Below are 23,471 nucleotides of genomic sequence, written 5' to 3'. Positions count from 1 at the left end.
ATTAGTGTGGTTCTGTGGAGGGGAGACTAACATTTTACAACAGTAATAGAACTAGGATGATCCAGAAGGAAGCAGAATGTAAGAAAATACTTTTGGTGGATTTTGATGCAGAGAAGACATTCAACATAGTAAATTAGTATTTTGGAATCATTTGCATTCCCTGATAGTGTAAAGTTTATTATAAGGATATACGAAGGGTCGGAGGCAAGAATTAAGGTGGAAGCATTCCTCTCTGATAAGTTGTATTTGAAGAGGCAAACCAGGTAGATTTAAACACCTTTCCCTTTGTTATTTGTTTTTATCTACAGCCATTTGCAAAGAAAATAAAAGATTCAGAAATTCAAGGGTATAATTGGTATGGTAATCAAAAAAAGTTTTTTTGTTTTATTTATTTATTTATTTATTTATTTTGCAGATGATATTTTGTATTTGGTGAATCCAGAAATGGACACCTCTGTATTGTGGGTCGTTTTGAGAGAGTTTCAGGTCTTTAAAGGATATAAATTAATGAAGATAAAACAGAGGCTATAGTCCTAAATTTTGTATCCACTCATTACTTGCTTCAGCAATACCCATGTATTTATGGGGAAATGAGAAGATGAATTATTTATGAGTATGAGTTAAAAGGGCTTCTGTTATGGTAGCTAAGGATATGTGGTAAGAAACTACAGAATCCAAAAACTGAGAAAATGAAAGCTCTTGTTTATGGAAATGGACATGTGATACAAAGCAGTGAAATATTTCAGACCTGTTAATTTTATATACAGGTCAGGCATATTTTTATTGACCAGAGGAGAAGTTGTGGACAGTAGTAAATATTTGAAGGAATGTATCTGGGAGGTAAAGAGAGCAAGAGTTAAGTTGGATAAATTAGTCCTTCCGGTACAAGAGGTGGTTTAGGATTACATGATTGGAAGGGATATTTTGGAACTATACAGCTAAAGCTTATATACATAACTCATTCAGAAGGTTATAATTGATCATGGAAAGGGATGATGATGAAGTGGGGGTTAGTTAAAGAAATAGAGAGAGAGAGAGAGAGTCAGATTTTGGATGCAGATTCTTCAGAACAACCACCATACAGGATTTATATTTATAAAATTGCAGAAAATTGTCGAAGAACTAAGCCAACACAGGAATGGAGAAATCAGATTTTGCCAATAGGGATGACTGCAAGCTGGAGTAAAGAAAATAGATAAGAGGGGCAGGAATTGTTTGCTTTTTTCCCCAGGATGGCAGCACACTAACAGCTTAACGTCAGCTCTACCAGGGTTTAAAAATAAACTGAAAGGCAAGGGCCAGGAGCTCTCACTTTTAATAAATTCAGTTAGTGGCTAGTACATACACTGCCTGGATGCCAGCAAAAAAGAAACTAAGAGAGCCTAAAAGAAAATCAGCTAGAAAAGGTGAAGAGAAAATAGTTATTGGGAAGAATCCTGCAGCTGTTCGTCAAAAAGCAGTTCAAGCTCCAGCTTTGGTGCAAGATATGGCTTCTAGTAATCTAGAGGAGAAAATGTTAACTGTGCTTAGAGCTGATTAAAATAAGTAAAACACTGAAGGAGTACATCAGCTCAAATAACAAAAGGCTAGAAGAAGCTTTAAATAGATATTCAAATGAGCTCATAAAACTGCAAATATCAGGGGGCAAAATGAAGGAAAGCTGAATATGAGATTGTTCAAGAAGAGATGTTTCAAAAATGGTAGAGTTTGAGGACAGACCACATGGGGAATATCTGAGATCTTCTGTATCTGAGAAATTTGAAGGCACTGACTGTAGTAATTGTATGCAGGCACAAATAAGCAACAAGACTGGTATTCCACAGTAGGAACTGTTATTTGAAAGGGCACACCATGTGTATGCTCCAAATATTGCCATGAAAAAGCATGCAAGACCTGTATTAGTAAAGATGCAGACCAACCATCAGAAAGAGTTGATCCTGACAAAACTGTGGCAAAAGAGTAAGTATTAAAAACTGTAGGCAGTTGAGTGTTTTTGGAAAATATTCACTGTACACAAAGCAGAAGAAAAAATGTATTCCAGCAATCAGGAAATGTCAAGAGGCAGGCGAGATTCAAGATGCTGTATCTAGCTGTCTTCGGAATATTGTTTTCCCAGAGGATGAAAGTAATTTTTGATGCAGAAGAGGCTAAGGAGGAAATACAAAAGTTTTTCCAGCAAAAAGTGAGCCATCAAGCAGAAGGGGACTCTGCTTCTCATACTTCAGACAATAAAGCACACGGAGAGACTTTGCCAGTGAAATATTTTCCAGTGTTTCGCAGGAAAATGCTTGACAGTCAGAGAAAAGCACAGGAGTTGACAAGAAAAATCAGAAGTTCCTTGAAATTGAACTGGAATCTAGAGTTGGGAGAGGGACATGAACAGGAGAATGACCAGAAATTAGTTAATAAATGCGAGACTGCAGAGCATCAGTCATATTTCTGGAATACAGCCGAATGAGAACATGGAAAGAGTGGACTTTGATTGACTTTGTTAAAGATGTGAAGAACTGAAAGACATTTGTCTCCTTTCCAGTCATTAATGTTTGGAAGGACACTGAGGAATGGTGAAGAGGAAGGAAAAAGGTAAATGCAAGTAAAATGATTCCTTTTCTTAACAGTATTTCTGTGAAACTTTTCATAATGTAGCATGTTTTATAGTAAAGCATTTTATTTGCCCTTGTATGTGATAAAGATAGTAAAGTAAACAAATGTCTTTCTTCCCTTTTCTTTTATAGTATTAAGAAATGTGGGCATCACATTACAAAGAGAAAAAAGGCTAGACAAATGCATGTTTATGTTAATAGGCTGTAATCTTGAGATGTTGGGGTGGGGGATGTGGTGGAAAAATGCATGTTATAGTATAGGTAGAGTTGATATTTTTCTGTTACTTTTGCATATATGAATGTCTGGATTAAGACCCGTGGCTTACTCTAATAAATTTTAAGTGGAAACACATAAATTAGAGAACAGTGAATATAATGAAAAGTTTTCCTTCAGCAGTAAATGTTTCAGATAGTCTTTAGAAGCCTACAGCTGAGGGCAACATTTTTATTTTATGTTTCCATGGAGACAAGCTGTTAACACAGAAATAAAAAGCCATAACACTAGTTTCTTCAAGGCTAAAAGTTGTTTTTTTTGAAAGCATGCAAGCTGTTTTTCACATTTGGGAGGGGAATAAAGATAAAAAGAACAAACATCCAGTAGTGTAAGTACAAGCACAGGAATTAACCTGCATCTTAGCATGGATAACTGTAACTTTAGGGTAATTAAGGCCTGTGTTTGCAGCTGTCTGGGACAACTTTATTTGAAGATGTACATAGTTTTATGAATTTATTTTAAGTTAAGTTTTTTTGGGGGGTCAGATTTCCAAGATGGCTACACATTGAGTAACAGCTTAATTTTAGCTCTCACAGTATGAAAACAGAAACTTAGCAGAGAAAGACAGTGTACCTGTATATCTCTGTAAATTTCAGTAACTGGCTAGTAAATGCTGTGCCTAGTTGCCAGGAAAAAAAGAAGTACAGGGGACCTGAAGGAAAATCAGTTACAAAATGTGACAAAAAAAACAGTGACTGGGAAAACTACTCAGCAAAAAGCAGTGTAAGCCCCAGGCATGACTTGTAGTAACCTAGAGTAAAGTATAAGGCAACTGCACACAGACCTGACTAAAATAAAAGAAACACTGATGGAGTATATCAACTCAAACAATAAAAGGCTGGAAAAAATGGAAGAAGCTTTAAACAGGTATTCAGATAAGGTGATAAAACTCCAAAACACAGAGGGCAAAATGAAGAAAAGGCTGGCTGAGTGCGAGACTGCACAAGAAGAGATGTTTCAGAAAATAATATAATTAGAGGATAGAGCATGTAGGGAAAACTTGAGATTTTCTGCTGTTCCCAAGAAACTGGGAAGAACAGAACAAACTGCATTAATTTTCTGAAAGCACAATTAAGCAAATGGACTTGTATTCCACAACAGGAATTATTAATTGAATGGGCACATCATGTGTATGCTCCAAACCTGGCTATGTGAAAACCTAGACATTTAATAGTAAAGATGCAATCTTACCAGCAGGAGTGGAGTCTGACAAAACTGTCAGAAGAACAAAATACTAAATGTTGGAGACAGCAGGCCACCAAACCAGGACCGAAACACTAAAGATGGATGAAGTGTCCATATTCACCAAGGATATTCACACCACCAGGATAGTTGCCCAATACAATGCATCTGAAATTCTCTAGCTACAGCTACAGCTTGCTACAGATCCCCCACCATGCCCCAAGATTCTCACTACACCTTTCTAAACGTACTGGAAAATATTAAGATACAACCAAACACCCTAATATTGGGTGATTTCAACTACCCTGCCATTAACTGGGAAAACTACTCGTGTACCAACAACTTTGCCCAACGGTTCTTGGAATTCATAAATTCCAACGCCCTGGATCAACTAAGCCATAGTCCCACCAGGGGCTCCAATATCCTAGACCTGGTCATTACCAACATGGGAAATCAGTGCTCCACGCCTATGGTCACCCCCTTGTTGGTCAGGTCTGACCATAAGCTAATCACTCTTAACATCCACATCCCACCTCCATAAAAAACTTCTCCAAAGCCAACTTCATGCTACTCAAGTCAGAAGTGACAAAGTTCATGACACTCATGCAACTGAAAGTTCGACTGCTGAATCCTACACTAAGGCACTGTACGAGTACATCCACTTATGAATCAATCGTGCCATCCAAAGAGAACCAAGATGCTCACCTCCAAAAAAAGGAAGGCAATCTGGTAGTCCCCTGCAATAAACAAACTTTACAACAAAAGGAAGAAACTGTTGCAGAAAAGAGGAAAATCACAGGATGCAAAAAAAACTCCCTTACCAGCCTCAGTAAGAAGCTGAGATCCCTCTTAAAATCCTCCAAAGCTAGTTATGAAAATAAAATTGACAAAGATTCCAGACAACCACAAGGCATTCTATAACTCTGTCAAGAATCTAAATGGCAATGCTCAGATCTGCTCTGAGCTACAACAGAATGGCATTAAATATACAGATCCCAAGGATATTGCCAGTATCCCTGCAGATCAATTCAGTGCCAACTCCACCCCCTAAACATTCCATCTCAATACCGGAAGGTTGACAAATTCCAGTAGTAACTGCCACACAGGTAAAAAAACGCACTCTCCAAAGCTAAGAATACAGCATCCATGGGACCAGATGACATCCCAGGTTGTGTACTTACATGAACTACAAAATGAACTGGCACCTCACCTAAGTGTCATGTTTAATCATAGCCTCACTTCAGGCTTTGTGCCCACTGAGTGGCACACAGCTACAGTTATCCCACTCCACACAGGGGGATCCACCTTGGATCCCGGGAACTACCGCCCCATCAGTCTGACGAGCCTGATCTTCAACGCCACTGAGCATATTATCATGAAACTTAAAAATAAAGACATTGGCAACCTTCAAACACTGGACCCCTCCCAGTTTGGGTTTGTGAAGGGGCGATCTTGTCTCCTGAACCTGATTGACTTCTTTGAATCAGTCTCCAGAGCCATGGACGAGGGTAAGGAGGTCCACACAGCCTATCTGGACCTGTCTAAGGCCTTTGACACCATCCCTCAATAAGCTGGCCATTAATCCCTACGTCACTCGGGTTGCCAACTGGCTTACGGACAGAACCCACACTGTAAAAGTAGCAGACTCCAAATCCAGCTCTAGACAAGTGGGTACCTCAGGGTTCAGTTCTGGGACCGCTCTTGTTTGGCATCTACTTCTCTGAAGTACAGGCCAACACTAAGGGACTCTGGCTAACAAAGTTTGCAGATGACTGCAAACTGGGAGCCATTATTTAATCCCCAAATTATGTGGATACTCTACAAAAGGGCCTTACAGAAAAAGATGCTTGGTGCCAGAGCCATGGGCTCAGGCTTAATGCCAAGAAATGTATAGTTATCCCCTTTGGGGAAAAAACATGTACCCGTGAATTACCACATAGGTGGCAGTACACTAAACACCGAAAGTGTGATAAGAGACTTAGGGACACAGGTGGACAATGGTCTCACCTTCGATAACCACATCGCCACAACAGTCAGAAAATCCTATGTGGCACCCACCTCATCACTAAGGGCTTTTCATCCAGAAAAAAGGAGGTCATTGTCCCACAGTATTAATCCCTCATTAGACCCATTATAGAATACAACACCCCGTTTGGTATGTACCTCTCAAGACATCTGCAACAACTGGAAAGGCCGCAGAAATACCTCACTAAAAGAATTACAGGCCTAACGCAGATGCCCTACGCTGTCGCATATCGTCTACTCAGAGGCGATCTTTGCTTAACATACAAGGCCATGTCAAACCCAGAGCTGTTGGGCATGCTACACTTAAAGAAATCCCAATCCCTCAGAGCCACATGCTTCAGGGATCTAAACCTTGTCATCACAATAAACAAAATATGCTGGAGGGATAGGTTCCTGACACAGAGACTCCCCAGACTCTGGAATAGACTGCCCATACATGTCAAGCAGAGAGCCCCTTTGGCCCTCTTCAAAAGGAACCTTGACAATTGGATGGGAGAAAGGAAATTCACCCCAGGGATCATGTCAGTCACCCTACTAGACAGGAGTCCAGGAAAGTAAATAGTATGGGAAGAAATGGCCAGGAATTTGTTATGGCTAGGCTTGTATAGACCCTAGGGCCGATACCCTAGTACCAACCTATGAACCAATGAGTGTTTGTGGAGAATGACTACTCATTGTACACCAGGCAGAATAGGAGCAAATGTGTCCCATTATTCAGGGAATTTCAAGAAGCAGGCATGAGATTCAAACTGCTGTACCCAGCTATGTTAAAAATATTTTCCCTGGAGGAATAAAAATCATTTTTGATGAAGTACATGTTAAGGAGGGAATACAAAAATTTGTCCAACAAAAAGTACGCTGTGAAACAGAAGGAGATTCTGCTTCTTGTTCTTCTGGTAATAAAGACCACAGAGAGACTGTGCCAGTGAAACCTTTTCCAATGTTTCCACAGAAAATGCTTGAGAGAGGGGAAAAAGTCACAAGAGTTCACTAGAAGAATCGAGAGTACATTGGAAATGAAGCAGAGACAGGGTTTGAGAGAAGGAGATGAACAGGAATAGAACAAGAAAATCTGTGAATGTTGGACTTTCTTGGATTTTGTTAAACTTTTATGGGACTTTAAAGCATGTGCCCTACTTTAGTGTCATTAATGTTCAGAAAAATGCTTAGGAGAGGGGAAGAGTAGGAAGAAAGTTAACTGTAAGTAAAACAAACTTTTTTCTTAATAGTACTATTTAACTAGTGCCCGATTTTCTTTGCATGTTACAAAGTTTTATTTTCAGTTGTTTTTAAGTGTAATGGGGATACTAATATGAATAGGTGCTGCTGTTTTTTTTTTCTTTTTCTTTCTCCCTTTTGTCTTTCTCCTTGTTTAGTTTTAAGAAATGTAGGTACTGCAATGTAAAAAAAAAGCTGGTTAAAAGAGTATGACAAAAGAAAAGTTTGTGTGCTTTTTCTCATTCTTGCATAGGGAAATGACTGGCCTCAGGTCATTAGCTTAATATAGTAACAAGTTTTAAAAGAAAACAAATGTTATATTGAATATTGTAATACTTTTTTTCTAGTAAACAGTTTTGGGTTTGGTTCTCATGTCTCTAGCAGACAATTTGTTAAAGAGAAATGGCTTGGGAAAAATGTTTTTAAACCTGACATATACATATGGGTCTACTTCTATTCGCTGACATCCCATTTCACTGAAACCCATTTCATTGACAGCTCATTTCATAGACAAACTTTCTAGGTGGGGGGCTTTGCCCCCCACACCCCCCAACTATATATTACAACTCCACAGTCGCACAACAGTGGGGAGGGGGGCAAATCCCAGGTTTTTGCCCTGATTACTTTTGTCTATGAAATGGGGCTTTTAACGAAATGGGTTTCAGTGAAATGGGATGTCAGCGAATAGAAGTAGACCCATACATATACATCTCTGTTATAAAGGAGACAGTTAGGGCAGAACGTTAATGATGTCTTCCTGTGGTCTAGGGTTGGATTCCTTCTACTTCACTTTACCTACTATATGAATAAGCAAGTCACTTAAACAGATAGTGCTCCATGGTGAGTCTGAAAAAGATCCATGTGGATCAGTGCTCTACCCTAGTGAACAAATGCATATAAGTAAATCAAGGAATAAGAAAAACGTCTGTGTATGGTAGTATACAGAAGTTATTTTTTGCTGCTTTGTGTAGTGATTTATTCACTTTGATCTTCCCTTTATATAACAAGTAGTGGTCTTGCTAATTAACTGTAGGTCATGTCTGTGGTGATGTGCACTGCAGTGTAAGATTATGAAAGGTCTGAAGGTGTGAAGTGCAAAACATTTTGGTACTCCAAGAACTAACTGACATTGTTTTGCTATGGTCTGAATCACAATAGAAATTTCTCTGGGTTAGGGTTTTACTTTTTGTGTCTGTGCTAGGTTTGGCCATTGTATTCCAGATGATACCATGGAACCCAATTAGAAGTCAGTTGTCTTTTCAGAGTTGGTTAACATTGACCTAGACGATGCCAGTGCTAACTTTGTCACAGAAACTGTCCTTGGGTTGTCTTTTGCAACCACATGTATCTCAGTTTCGTTGTAGAACAAGATAAAAATGTAAACATACATGTTCTGTAGTTATTTAGAGTGAAGGCAGTACCACATAATCAAGAGATGTCACGAAGATGAGGATTATTTACACAATTTTAGAGGTTCATAATGAAAAGCATTACAAATAAAAGGAAGTGAAAACAAAATATAGACAAAAATTCATTTCTTTTCATTTAGTAGTGACCGTGCTACCACACCCCATTTATGCTATCAAACTCAATAGGACTAGAGTGCAATATGTTATTACATAAAGAAAACCTTGTTTTTGTTGTTCAATTTTTTTTTTTCTGTCTTCAGATTCTGCTCGTTAATATGTACACTGTGTATGAAAATTTGCTAGTAAAGTGAATTCCAAACAGTCCAAGTGCCCTTGGTTAACAAGCGTACACTTTTTTTTTTTGCTTTGTTTTTTGTTTGCAGCAGTTAGCATTGCCACCTCACAGCAAGAGGTTCTCCGGTTCGATTCTCGACTGGGGTGCCTTCTGTGTGGAGTCTGCATGTCCTCCCTGCGGTCACTGGGTTTCCTCCGGGTGCTCCAGTTTCCTCCCACATCCCAAAGAAATGCTGTAGGTGGGTTGGACACTCTAAATTAGCCCTAGTTTTGTGTGTGTGTGTGTGTGTGTGTGTGTGTGTGTGTGTGTGTGTGTGTGTGTGTGTGTGTGTGTGTCTGTGTGTGTGTGTGTCTGTGTGTGTGTGTCTGTGTGTGTCTGTGTGTGTGTGTGTCTGTGTGTGTCTGTGTGTACACCAGGCTAGCAACTCAGCACAGTAAGACTCCGCTACCAATCGTTCTGCGGACTGTTCTGCTGTGGCGACCCCTAACCAGGAAAAGCCGAAAGAAGAAGAAGACTGATGTAATTTTGTTCCACTGACAAAAAGAATTTGGATAATGCAAGCAACTGCTGCATCACCCAGCTCCTGCTCTGCCAACTACACATTATCGAAGGTGATTTAAACTAAAAAGCTGAACTCTAGATACTTCCATATCACAACAGAATTCCAGTTTAAAGCAAGCCATTTTCAGTAACAAATGTGTCTTAAGGAGACTCTTCTCATTAACACAAACACACACACACCATTTTTTGTATGCAATTTTATAGTAAGTTCATTACCAAATACTACATCATGTGTTGTATAAGATTGTATGACTACTTTTTTTTTTTAAACTGTGGTGAAAACTTCCTTGTGCAATACACTTTATTCTTTTGGTCTTAGTACATTTTAGTTGCAGATATGTAAAATGTTGGAAATTAAACAAAGTGAATCTTAATATATCTCTTTGTTCATATTAAATGTTGTTAGTTGATGCCTTTTGTGAAGTGCCTTTAGTTTAAAGTGCGTCACTGGAGTCCCTACGGGTGTCATTTTGCTACGTTAAGCTTCTTAGTTATGATAAATCCTCCAGCTGCATTTTTCTTCTGAAGTCTTAAGATGTCATTTTTCATTTGATGTTTAACTTTTTTCCAGCTCTAGAGAAAATTCTACAGCAAACAGCAGGCCAGTATTGTGTTGGAGATGAGGTATGTGCTTATTTAATACACATATCTTGTATTGGTGGTAATTTGTGTACTTGTTTCTTCTAGTCCTGCTCCATATACTTGCTCAATGTAAAAATAACTCTTAGCTTTTTATTCTACCTTAAAAATCTGTGGTATTACAAAGTATAATTTTTGTAAATATAAGAAATGATTTCTATAATTTAACTTCATGACTCCATTCCTGATTTTTAACTTTTTTCTGCAGTAAATGTCTGGTATTTGCTAGAGCAAATGCATGTTTGCAGTACTTTTTATTAAAATAAATCTCTCACTACTGATTTTTGCTTTAAAAGAGTATACTCACTGTATCTAAAGTGATTTCAAGTAAAAGCTGAACTTTAGATGCTCTCATATTGCAGCACAATTCTGGAAGATCATAGGAGATTACTAGGATATCTGCCTGGATGCCATTTTAAGCCTAGCCATTTCATCTGAATGTAATACCATAGAAATGCTAGTCAGTACTCAAGATTGTATTTAGTGATGACTGCACATGTCCAGAAGGGTTGTGCGGGCTCTATCCCCGGTAAGAATTTACGGTGCCCTATCCACTCATCCAGGTTCCTTTTGAACAGTTTCGTAGAGGTGCTCTGTTTCACATGAATTGGTAGCCTGTTCCAAAGATGCAGGAAGAGGCAATTGCTGGGAGATAAATGTCCAGCATGTCCTATTTAAGTCGCAGGCCATATTTAGGTCCATGAAATGGGTAGCCCTAGTCCCACTTGATTTACAGATATGCAGCAAGTTCATTAGGTCTGGGTCTTGGATTGTTCTGTAGGCCAGGGATAAGTCTCCCCTAAGAAGTCTATAGTGACACTGACTTCAGTCAGTCTGTGTAAGGCACATGCGGGAGCCCCTTGATCCTTCTTTGTTAGCAACCTCTGAGGTCTCTCCAATTGCTGCAGGTGCTTAGTACATTACATGCCAAACAGGGCATTTTACTCAATTATGGGCCGGATAATTGCTGAGTGTAGGGGCTTATAACTTCCATTTTAAGGTAAGCTATTTTCAGTAACGAATGTTGAAAGTTCATTTTGGTTGAATTTGATTAGCACCTACATTTTTAGTGTCTACAAAGCTAATCAGAGCCTTCATGCAGGTGATTCACCTCTGTTCTTTGACTGTGACTTTTTAGCCCTGTTTTATGTATATTGTGCATCTCATTGCCATCAGGTCCAGGCAGAACAGTCATTGTAAAGACAAGTGACTGTCCAGTGTTTCTGTATAAGCCAATATAAATGTCGACCCTTATAAAACATTTGCCTTATCCAGTAGACCATTAGAAGGGATTTCAGAGGGACATATTTTTACCAAGAGCTGTATTAAGTGTTGTACCTCTTTTACCTATATAATCATCTCTAATTCAAGATGACTTCCTAGGACAGAGGTCATTGTGAAAATTAAACTATTGGTTGTCATGCAGATTGATGACTTCAAGTATACATGCTTTGAAATCAGAATAACTCTCCTAGCTTTTCAAGTGAATGATCATTTTGCAGAATTAATTTGACTACGCTTTCATAAACTTAAAGAAATCATGCAGAGTAAATTGGCTGTAAAATGACAGGAGCAGTGATGTCAATATCAAAAGATGGCAACAGTGAGGCATTACTACAGCACTCAGAATGTTAGGTGATAATATCCAGGGTGTTTTTCTGTAGCAGATGCCAAAAGAATTCTACTATAATATTTCTGTAAAACATTTTATTCAATGTATAACTGCCAGATAATGAAAAGTCAAGCAGTGCTTCCCATTTGAACAACCTGAGTCTGGTAACCTAGGATCAGCTAGTGATCTGCAAAGCTGGGAAAATGGCTTGGGGGGGGAGGCTTGAGTGGCTGATGGCCAACTCAGTTTCCCTCTAGCAGAGACTGGAGAGCAGCATTAATGTCTTGCAGTAAGGTCATGTGCACAGAGAATATATGGCAGATGTTAAGTCATCATGGGCTGGATAGCTCATGGGTGTGTGTCTACATCATTACGCCCCTCTTCCCTGTAGGGAAGGTTCAGGGTGTAAAAAAAAATCCTGCAGTCATGAGCAGATTATGCATGGTTGACATATCTCGATCTCTTCTCCCCCCACAAAGATGGTATGGATGCTGTACCAGCTTTGTGCAAAATTGGTGGCACCAGTCTAAATGGGGGGAATAAGCTGGTTCGTTGTGGGAATGGAGGGAGTTGAAGCACTAATCCCTGCAGGTGATCATACTGTCCAAAAGGGGTCTAAATTTAAAAAAAAAAATACTGCTCTTTTTTTATTTTTTTTGCAAATTTTTGACAACAAAGTAGCCCTACATCCCAGTATTACAGACTGAAACAAGAGATTTTGCAGAGGGAAAGTCATCTGTACCTTCATATGGGGACTAAGCCTTCAACAGCCTCCTCCAAATTTATATACATATATAAATTTATGTTGATTTCCTGATATGTACAAACCTCAAATCACAGGTGATTAATGCCAACATTTCAAAAATCAACCGTCCCCAAAAATTTAAGAAATTTAAAAAATCACAAAAGGAAACCAACCTGTACCCCACAATGCTTTTACACATAAGTTGTCTCCATAGTGGTAATGTTAAGAATTTCCAAGATGGCTGCACACTGATTAACAGCTTAATTTCAGCTGTCCCAGTGTGAAAAAAAATTAAACTGTGAGATAAGGGTCAGTAACTTTGCCAGTTTTAGTAAATCTAGTTATTGGCTAGTTTGTACACTTCCTGGGTGCCAGCAAATAAGAAACTTGGAGAACCTGAAAGAAAATCAACTAGAAAAGATTAAAAGAAAACACTGACTAGGAATAATCCAGCAGCTTTTCAGTAAAAAGCAGTTCAAGCTTCAGCTTTGGTGCAAGACATGGCTTCCAGTAATCTAGTGGAAAAAATATGCTCATAGCTGATTAAAGGAAACAGCGAAGGAGTATATGAACTCTGATCACAAAAGGCTAGAAAAATGGAAAAAGATTTGAATAGCTATTAGAACTGCAAAAAGTATGAGGTCAAAATGAAGAAAAAGTTAGTGGAGTATGAGACTTCTCCAGAAGAAATATTTCAAAAATGGTGCAGTTAGAGGACAGAGCATGCAGGGAAAACCTGAGATTTTATGCTGTACAAGAAACACTGAAAGGAACAGACTGCATTGAAAGCACAAGTAAGCAATTAGATTGGTATTTCACAGGAGGATTTGTTATTTGAAAGGGCATTCCAAACCAGGCCATGTGAAAGCAGCCAAGACCTGTATTGGTAAAGATGCAGTCATACCAGCAGAAGGAGTTGATCCTGGCAAAACTGTGGCAGAAAAGAAAAGCATTAAAGTTGGAGGCAGTAGTATATTTTGGAAAATGATTATTCACTGTACATCAGGCAGAAAAGATGGAAATTTATCCCAGTGATCATGAAATGTTGAGATGCAAGTGTGAGATTTAAGATTCTGTATCCAGCTGTTTTCAGATTATTTTTTGCTGGAGAATCAAAGTACTTTTTTGATGCAAAACAGACTTAGGAGGAAGTAGAAAAGTTTGTCCAACAAAAAGTGAGCCATCAAGCAGAAGGGGACTCTGTTTCTAATTCTTCTGATAATAAAGCTTATAGATAGACTTTGCAAGTGAAACCTTTTCCACTGCTCCAAAGAAAAATGCTTGAGAGAGAAAAAAGCACACGTGTTGACTAGAAGAATCTGGGAGTACCTTGAATTTGAACCAGAGTCTAGGGTTGGGAGATGGAGATGAACAAGTAGGTCAGCAACACCTAAACTGATGAATTAATATGAGCTTAAAAGGCATCAATCACATTTGTGGAATACGGCTGTATAGAAAAAGTGGCAAGATTGGACTTTTGTTGACTTATTTAAATTTGTGGGGGACTGAAAAGCATATGCCATACTTCATGTCATTAATGTTTGGAAGAACACTAAGAGGCGGAGAAGAATTAAAAAAGGTAGCTGCAAGAAAAACAGTTTTTCTTAATATATTGCATGTTATATAGTACAGCGTTTTCAGGTACTGCTGTATGTGATAAAGATTCTAAAGCAAACAGGTATCTGTTTCTTTTTTAATTTTAAGAAATGTAGTCATATACAATATAAAAAGAGAATAAAGGCTGAACAAAAATGTGATCCAATGTCCTTTTCATTCTTTCTCATTATTGGGTTACTGATCTGACCCAGCCGCATTTTTTCAGACCTGGATCCTAATTTCTAGCTCCTCCTTCTACCCATAATACCCCATACTCTCTGTGGCTTCCTCAGATCTTTTCTGCCACCTAGCTGGTAAGATGTGTACTCCTGGTCTCTTAGAGTTTTTCTCCTTGGGGGACAATGAGTCGAGTTTTTTTCTTCAGAAATATATTCTCTTTATTTCTAGTGATTTTTGCTCATATTCTTCTCCTCCACTCCCTTCAGATTTTTGAAAGCTTTAGGGACTAATTTGTTACTTTACCCCTCACTCCTGCTGCTTCTGTCTGACCAGTTGGCACTTCTGCCTTGCCATTTCTCTATTGTGAGTTGTTAAAAAAAAGTTTATAGTTATATATTGCTGTACATTGTTGTTGCTGCTGCTAGTGACAAGGTTGTTGTGTTTGTTTTTTGTAGTGTTTTCTTGATGTCCTTGTAGATTGCTAGTGACAGGGTTGCTGTGTTTGTTTTTTGGAGTATTTTCTTGCTGTGCTTGTAGATTTTAAGTGCTATGTAGAGTTAGTTTTTTTTTTGCATCGTGTCTGATAAGCCTACTGGATTCGAGCGTTGCTTGAAATGTGGGCATAAGATTCCCCTTCCCCATTCCGATGTGCATTGTAAATGTGTGTATTGTTTAGGGCCAGAACACCTGTGGTCAGATTGTCGGATTTGTGAGGGATTTAACACCAGAGCCATCGCTGATAGCAGGAACAAACTCATTCTAAAAGGACTGTTGCCTGATTCATCTTCATCATCAGGGGCTCAAACTCCCTCAGCTAGCTTTTTTAGTCATCGGAGCCAAGGAAACACTCCCCTAAGAAATCGAGATCTTCCTTGGAGCCTTCAATGAAGTCTTCAAAAACTTTTGATCCAGACTTTTCAGATCCAAGACCCACTTCTATCCTGTCAGATCCAAGGTGCAACTCTGATCCGACAGGCACCTCTAATGTGACTGCCTCTCCTAGCCCATCCACTTCTACCTCGAATCCAAAGACCTCAGATCCAAGCATTAGGACTCAAACTCCAGAGTTTACCATGAGGGCAGTTTCTCCAACACTGCCCTCCAAGCTTCTTCAAACCCCATCCAATCACTCCAGGCCTACATCGGTTGCTTACTGTAGGTCCTCCAGGAGTCTATTGGCTGTCGATATAAACAGGATGATGTGAGATTTCTCAAAACTCAAATCAAGATGGAGGTGTTGTCAGCTCCATCCCCAGTTGGACCCATGAGTGTCCCTGCCATTCTTATTCCTTCACCGATCCGACCGGTCATCCTAGGTACCAGAGAGAGTTGGCATTGGATCTGAGGAAGTTCCCTTCCTCCCCACAGGCTACTCTTACCAGCTCTGCTCTGATATTGTTGGATCAGAGTGGGTCTCTAATCTGGATGTTGGCATCTGATCCAGGGGAGGAGTGCAGTTCTGACCTTCTCTGACCCATCCCTTCCTCTTGGCACTTTGGTCCTTGACATCTCAGGTTTAATTCGGTCTGGAGACCATGGATCCAGGGTGTTTCCCGTTCATGCTTCTTTGACAGTCTCTGCTTCAAGGGAAGTGGGAGTTTCCCTGAATCCATCAGCTTTCCAGATTGTGGAAAAGGCTTTCTCTGTTCACAGATAACCAACTTCTTTTGCCTTCAATCCTCCCCTTTAACCTTTGCTGGATATGAGTGCTGAGCCCATCATCCCTGTCCAGAGTCAGCCTGCCTTGAGGAGTCTCCAAGTTCTCTCCCCTGAGGGAAGCCCCTTTTTTGTGATACCTTCCCTTAGCATCCCACAGAGGAGGTTTCTCAGAAGAAAACGTGGAAAAAGAGGCACATTGACTTCCCAGTGGAGTCACTTGCAAAAGACAGACTTTGAGGGAGAAGGATTCCCATGATCACCACCTGAGGATGTCTCCTTTGGGGACATCTTGGGGATTCTTAGGCAGAAAGTTGGCTGGTTCACCCAACCTCCTCCTCCTGAAGAGTCTTTGTTCTTGGAGGTGGGCTTTTCTATATCTTGGGTCACCTCCCTAGTGGGTGAACTCATTGACCTAGTTTCCCACTGGGCTTGGAAGGAGCCAGACACTATTGAGCCAATCCCCAAACAACCAGACAGATTTCTTGTCCCCCCCCCACCCAAGACAGACTTTAAATCCAAAGGAGTCCCTGTTGATGCCATGGCTGTGGCAGCAGCCACCAAGAAGGAGCTAGCCGAAAAGTGCTCCTCTGTTCATCCATCGATCAGGGAGTCTTGAGCGATGGACAGGCTTGGTAAGTGCATTTACGCCTCAGCTACATTTACGCCAAGATCATTAAATTACTTGGCACATTTCACTTGATTGCAGAGGGATTTGGTCAAGGAGCTATCCAACTAGTAGAGACCATGTCGGCTGAGGACTTCAAGGAAACATCTCCCCAATTGGCTGCTCTTGCTTCAGTGAGTAACTCTTCCATGAGGCTCATCTCCCATTCAGGGGAGGATACCTCAAGGGCAGCTAGGACAGGTATTGCAGTCAGAAGACATGCCTGGATGAGGCTTTATGACTTTGCGGAACCTTTCAAGGCATTGTTTGCTAGTGGCCCTTTTGATAGCTCCTTTTTATTTGTGCTATCCATCAAAGAGACTCTTACCTGCAGCGAACCAAAAGGAAAGACCCTGTCTGCCATCGAGATCAAGTTTTCTACCCTTCAGTGCACCTTTTCCAGAAATCAGAGAGGTAGTAAGAAGACTGCTTCGAAAGACTAGAGGATCTTTTCAGGATCAATACGGGGATTCTTCCTTCAGAGACAGAGGAGGAAGTTTCAGTGGTAGACTCTGCACCAGAGGCACAGAGGGACCGTAGAATCAGGGCTTCAGAGAACCTTTCTCTGATAATCCCTATCAGTGCTCTTGAGTAGCTGCCTGACTGTCCATCCCTGGGGGCAGTCTGGGGTCATTGTTCCTCACATGTAGATGCCTGGCCAACCTGACAACAGATTCCTGAGTGCTAAGCTTAATATCCAGAGGTTGTTACATTCCCTTTTCCCTTCCACCTACAGTTGAGCAAAAAACTCCCCAATGTACCACCCAGTCAGAGGGAACATGCAGTACTGGAAATTCAAAAATGGTTTCAAAAGAGTAGTCCAAGAGGTCCTAACCGAACAAAGAGGATTCAGGACTTACTCCTGCTCCTTTTTACTTCCAAAGAAAATAGGGGACCTAAGAGCTATCTAAAGCAATATGTAAAGAAGTCAAAGTTCTGGATGGTTACGGTTCAGTCCATTCAGGACAATTGGATGTGCTCTACAGACCTTATGTGTACCATCACATCAAAATAGACACTGTAGAAGAAATTTGCACTTCAAACTGGGAGCCAGTCCTTATGAATTTAGAGCTCTGCCCTTTGGACACACCACAGCCCCCATAGTGTGTACCAAATACAGGGCAGTAGTGGCAGCTCACCTGAGACTGAAAGGATTCCAGGTATTTCCATATTTGGATGACTGGTTTCTAACTGCCCCAACCCAGCATGAACTACTTTGAGGCCAATGACTATTTGTTCCAGATCTTCAGCTCTCTTGGCATTACTATAAATCTTACCAAATCAAACCTGCCCCCCGTTCAGAGGTTGGAATTCATTGGTGCCTTTCCAGATACAATACATCAGATAGATTATTTGTCTCCTTATCACATAAAGTCCTTGAGAAACTAGGTATGGAACATAATTTCTTTACCATCTCTGTCAGCGAGACTCATTCTTCAAGCTGCGGGCTCTACATCAGCTACCATTGTCCTAGTATCCTTAGCAAGATTCTTTATGCAAGGCCTTCGATGGACATTGGCTGTTTAGTGGTCTATTCTCTACCAGCAATTCTGTTCCTATCAAGTTAACTCTGATTTTCAGATGACATCTTCAGTGGTGGATTAATTTAGACAGAACAGTTCCTGTTCAGTCCATTCCTTCTTACTCCCCCACAGCCACAGTGACCACGGACAATTCCCAACTAGGGTGGAGGGGCAATTCGAGTGAAAGATGGTCCAGGGCACATGGTCTTCCTCAGAGACCAGATTGTATATCAATGTCCTCGAGATGGGAGCAGTTCTTCTAACACTGCAAGCCTTTCAGGGCGGGCTCCTCTTTGGGACGACAGCAATACACACCAACAACATGTCAATAATCTGGTATATCAACAAACAAGGAGGAACCTGTTCTTACCCATTATGCAGAGAGGCCATGAGGGTCTGGGAATGGGAGATATCTTCAGACCACTTTCTAGTTTCAATACGTACACTGGGGGAAACCAGTGTTTTAGCAGACAAACGCAGCAGGTGTATTCTGACCTCTCTTGAGTGATGCCTCAAGCAGTCAGTGGCATCAGTCAGTGGCAAATCTGATTTTCTGCCATTGGGGCCAACCTTGCTGCAATCTCTTTGCTTCTCCCAAAAACAACAAGTGCAGCAAGTACTTACCACTGATCCCACCTCTGGGGGAGTCCCCGAGGGATGCTGTAGTTCACAATTAGCCCTACAGTCTCCTTTATGCCTTCCCCCACTACCATTATTCACAAAGTTTCTTCAGAAAGCCAGAAGGCTGAAGAGTTCAGTAATCCTCATTGCCCCCCTACTGGCCTCATCAGGTATGGTTCCCCTTTCTCTGGTCTCATCTGAAATATCCCCCATGGATTCTGGAACCTAGACAGGACCTCCTCTCTCATCCATCAGGGAATCAACTTCCCAGTCTACTCACCCTCAAACTGACTGATATAATCTTTTCCAGTAATTCTACAAAGGTTCAGGCTTGCTTCCCATGTTCAAGACGTAATTTTAATTTCCCAAATATCCTCTACTAAAACAAGCGTAGCAAAGCAAATGGAAAAGATTTCCCATTTGGGCATCCAAACAGAATATTGATCCTTTCTCAGCACCAGTTTCAGCCATTCTTCTCTTTCTTACTTCTCTCTTCAAGGAAGGAGCTAGGTTTTCCACTATAAAACTTCAAATGGCAGCCATTTCCAATTTTTATGCAGGAGATGTTTCTCATTCCCTTGCTTCATCTAAATTGTGTAAGGCTTTCATTAATGGGATTTTTATGCTTTGATCCCAGTAAAAGATCCTACCCCGCTGTGGGATCTAACTATTATTCTTCAAGGACTAAAGCAAAAACTTTTTGAACCAGCAAATGATTGTGAAATTAAATTCCTTTCTTGGAAAACCATCTTTTTGATAGCTATCACATCAGCAAGAAGAATTTCCAAACTTCAGGCCTCATCTTCGAAACAACCTTACATTATTTTTCATAAACATAGAGTATTTATCTGTACAAATCCATCTTTTATGCCCAAGGTAGTCACAGAAACTTATATAAACCAGTCTATTCAGTTGCCAGACATCTTTCCAAATTTTTCTAACAAATACGAACATATTTTGCATCTGCTTGATGTTCATAGACAACTACAGTTCTGCCTTCATAGGACAAAACAGTGTAGACCATCTGACCAACTATTTGTTTCTTTCTCACCAAACCACCTAGATCAAGCAAGTCTCCAACATTACATTAGCTTAAATGGATTACTGACTATATTTCACTAATTTATTCAAAAACTGGATTGAACTTGCCTCACTCTCCTAAAGCCCATTCTACTAGATCTATGGTTACATCATCTGTTTTTCTCCTCCAGAGCACCTGTTGATGATATTTGTGCGCGGCCACTTGGTCAATGACCCATACCTTTGTGACATGTTATAAATTGAACATTGTCTCCAGAAGTAGAGCTGCTTTTGGTTCTACAGTGCTCCGGCGTATCCTTCCTTGAGGCCACTTGAGAGTGACGTAGCTGGGGACTCTGACCCAATAGTGAGAAAGAATGAAAAGGACAACATCAGATTTAGAAGTTATGTATTTGCCATAACTTAGCATCTGTGTTATCCATTTTCATTTCCATCACCTTCCCTCCTTGCCATCCTCCAAGCTATTGACTCCTAGAGGACCTATTGGACTTAGAGGAACCTTTATGTTTCTGGTTTGAGCCTCTGATTTTTTTCTGTCTGTACTGTCTCTTTATCCAGTGGGCAGTAAGGCAGCAAATTCGATCTGAGGAAGCTAGAGAGAGTGTAGGGCATTATGAACAGAGGAAGGAACTCGAGACTAGGATCCAAATCTGAAAAAAATGCAGTAGAGTCAGATCTAAGTGTTGGATCTGTAACCCAACAATGAGTAAGAATGAAAATGGACAACACAGATGCCAAGTTACAGTAAGTACATAACTTCTAATTTAAGTTAAGCTGTAATCAAAGGTTGTTTTTGTGGGAGTTGGAGTGTAAAAATGCACAGGTCACAATGGATGTAGAGTTATGTTTTCTCTTAATTTTACATAGGTGAATGTCTGGATTAAGGCCCTTGCTTGCACTAAAAACTTGTTATTAGATGAAGCCAAGTAAATAAGAGAGCACTGAATGTAAAGAAAAGTTTTCATGTAGAAAATAAATGTTCGATTTGAGTTGAGAAGTCTGCAGCTGAGGGCAGCTGTACATTTTGTTCTACTGTTTCCTTGAAGATAAGCTTACTACAGGGATAGATGATAAAAAACAGAGCACCTTTTTAATGCTAAAAGTTAATGTTTTCTGAAAGCATGCAAGCTGTTTTTCACATCTGGGAGGGGAATAAAGATAAGACGAGAACAGATTGCAATTAGTGTCAGTAGGATCATAGGCTGGAACATGCTGCTTTTAATGTGGATAAGCTTAATTTTAGGTAATGCTTGTGTGTTGATTTGGGGCAGTTGTTCCTATTGGGGGGGTGAAACTATAATGATGTACATAGGTTTGTATGTTTGTTTTTAAATTGATAGGTTATGTTAGTATTCCAGGGGGGTTGCTTTTTTGTTTGAGGGTTTGCATTAAAACAAAAAGTCTTGTAAAATGTGATATAGTTTTAAATGGATGGGGATGACAAGAAACAAGTGTGTAAAAGATCAACCTGCCAAACATTAATGTGTGTATGTAACACAAAAGCTGGAAATAGACATTTAAAAAAGCTGTCCTATATAATATGCAAGAATAATAAATGTCTTATTATTGATGGCTACTCTACCCATATTATTTTAGAATGCGAATGGTCTGACGTGTAGGCAAAAAGGAAAGCGTATTGAATTACATTAAGAAATGCAGAACCCAAATAGCAGTGCTACAGGAGATGCATTTGGAAAGAAGTGAGCATTTGAATTTGACAAATAAAGGATTTCAGGATGGATATTCAGTAGAATATCAAGGACAAAGGAAAAGTAAAGTAATAATACTGAATGCTTGAGGGACTCCAATAGTAATACAGGTAGGCAAAAAATATAATGGCAAATATTTGGTAGTAATGGCCTACTGGCAAAGAAGGAGGATTATGCTGGTATATATTTTTTATTCATAGAATAAGAGAGTAGATAGTAATAAAACAAGGAATGGTAAGTGATAGGTTCATAAGTTCAGAGTTAAGTACTAGGCTAGCTGTCTTGCAGGTCATTTTATGCCTAGTGAATTTCACATTTTATGCTAAAAAAAGACTAGTAATACTAACAATTTTCCAATAACTACTCTAACACTACAGGGCTAGAAAGGGTTTGGGAAGGAGAAATATCAACTATTGAAAAAGAGTTACGATATTAATTAATCAGGTAAGAGATAAATGAAGGCTTCAGTCGCGTAGGCGACGAGACATTTCCCCATGATGCATTTGGTTGGTGACATTTTGCTGGGGTGGCGTTCAGCTGTGGAGTTGTGTGGCTGTTGCGGATTTCCTATGGACAGGGAGTGGTGCATGGCGCCATGCTCGCAACTTCAGTAAACAAGTGCATGTGGGTAGGGAAGTAAAATATATTGTGCTTGGTTTACAGTACATGCTTATGTAATTGCAAGATGTAGAAGTGTGCTACAGCTTTGAGTAAATCCTGCATGCTACCATAGTGACACTTTTGTACCAGTATGTATTTTCTGTAATGTTCTCTAATCACTGTGAAGGGAGTAATTTACACACACCAATAACAAAGGCACATTGTACAGTGTATTTTTATTGCCACTGACATACCCACTGGGCAGCCTGCTGATGCCTGCCATACTGTAATCTGTCTCTTGGTGGCTTGGAGGCCATGGACATTATTTCCTTCCTTTGCATTTGGTTGTTGAGGCTGTGAGCATGGTGCTATGTGCTACTGTTTGTCCACATGGAGTCTAAGGCAGCCGTGTGTGTCTGCGGCTGGGTGTCGCTTCGGCCTTGTGTCCCCAGCTAGGTGTGCTACAGGGAAATGTCTCACCCCCTTGGACCCTGAACCCATAAAGGATGGTAATGTTAAAACAACCAGGAAGATTAGGTTAAGTACAGAGCAACAGAGAAGAAAAATTAAGTGGAGAAATAAGTTGATGTAAGTTTGTAAAGAGATGTGGTGAGTGCTAATAGATGATGAGGTGCCAGCAGGGATTGGGTAAGCTATAAGGAAGAGGAGGCCATAGGAATGAGGAAAAGGAGGGGCTATGCACAATATAAATTTAGAGGTGGAGGGGTGGGTGGAAATTGGGGAGAGGGTAAAGGAATGTAATGAGTCAAAGTGTAGCAAGGGTGAATAGAGTGGGTTGAAACCCCTCCAAATATGCAGGAGTTTGCTCAATAAAAGTAACCAGCGATAGTGGAGACAAGTGAGCATTTAAGCAATAGCATAATACATGCTTTCATTCTTAAAATGTGAGTACTTCCACAGGAAAACTGAGCAGAAGGAGATAAAGAACATTTTAGCTAGGATGTCGACATAAAATGTCCAGTTAATAAATATATATTAATTACAGTATGGTGTATTATTTCAATTAGCTCCAGTTTGGAAACAAATTATTTCAGTTACCACTTTTTTATTTTAGATTTTAAGATAACTAATATGCATCTTAGTAGTATTAGGTTATAAATTGCTGTGGCAAATTAACCTAGGGGGTAGGTCAGCACAGGTAGGAATCACATCACAGTAATAACACAATGTAAGAAAGGGGGATTTAGCAAATAAACAAGTTGAACCCAACAAGGTCATAAACTAGTCCTGTTGCAGTGGCTGTGAATAACCACAAAGAAATTTCATGATCTTTTTGTTATAGCGTATTCCCAAG

At 40.0% G+C, this 23,471-nt stretch overlaps 1 protein-coding gene across 3 annotated transcripts in view; it reads left to right on the top strand.

Annotated features, from left to right (window-relative positions):
• The window catches only part of GSTZ1 (glutathione S-transferase zeta 1), a 243,196-nt gene that overhangs the window by 186,130 nt on the left and 33,595 nt on the right, over positions 1-23,471 (top strand). For all 3 annotated transcript variants that reach the window (XM_044073902.1, XM_044073904.1, XM_044073903.1), the window contains exon 7: positions 10,139-10,191. In XM_044073902.1, the coding sequence (XP_043929837.1) occupies positions 10,139-10,191 (53 nt within the window). The remainder of the gene's footprint in view (positions 1-10,138; positions 10,192-23,471) is intronic.

Source organism: Protopterus annectens, chromosome 6.part0 (genome assembly GCF_019279795.1).
Source record: "Protopterus annectens isolate FY-2018-M chromosome 6.part0, PAN1.0, whole genome shotgun sequence".
NCBI lineage: Eukaryota > Metazoa > Chordata > Ceratodontiformes > Protopteridae > Protopterus > Protopterus annectens.
This window is presented reverse-complemented; position numbering and strand designations above follow the sequence as displayed.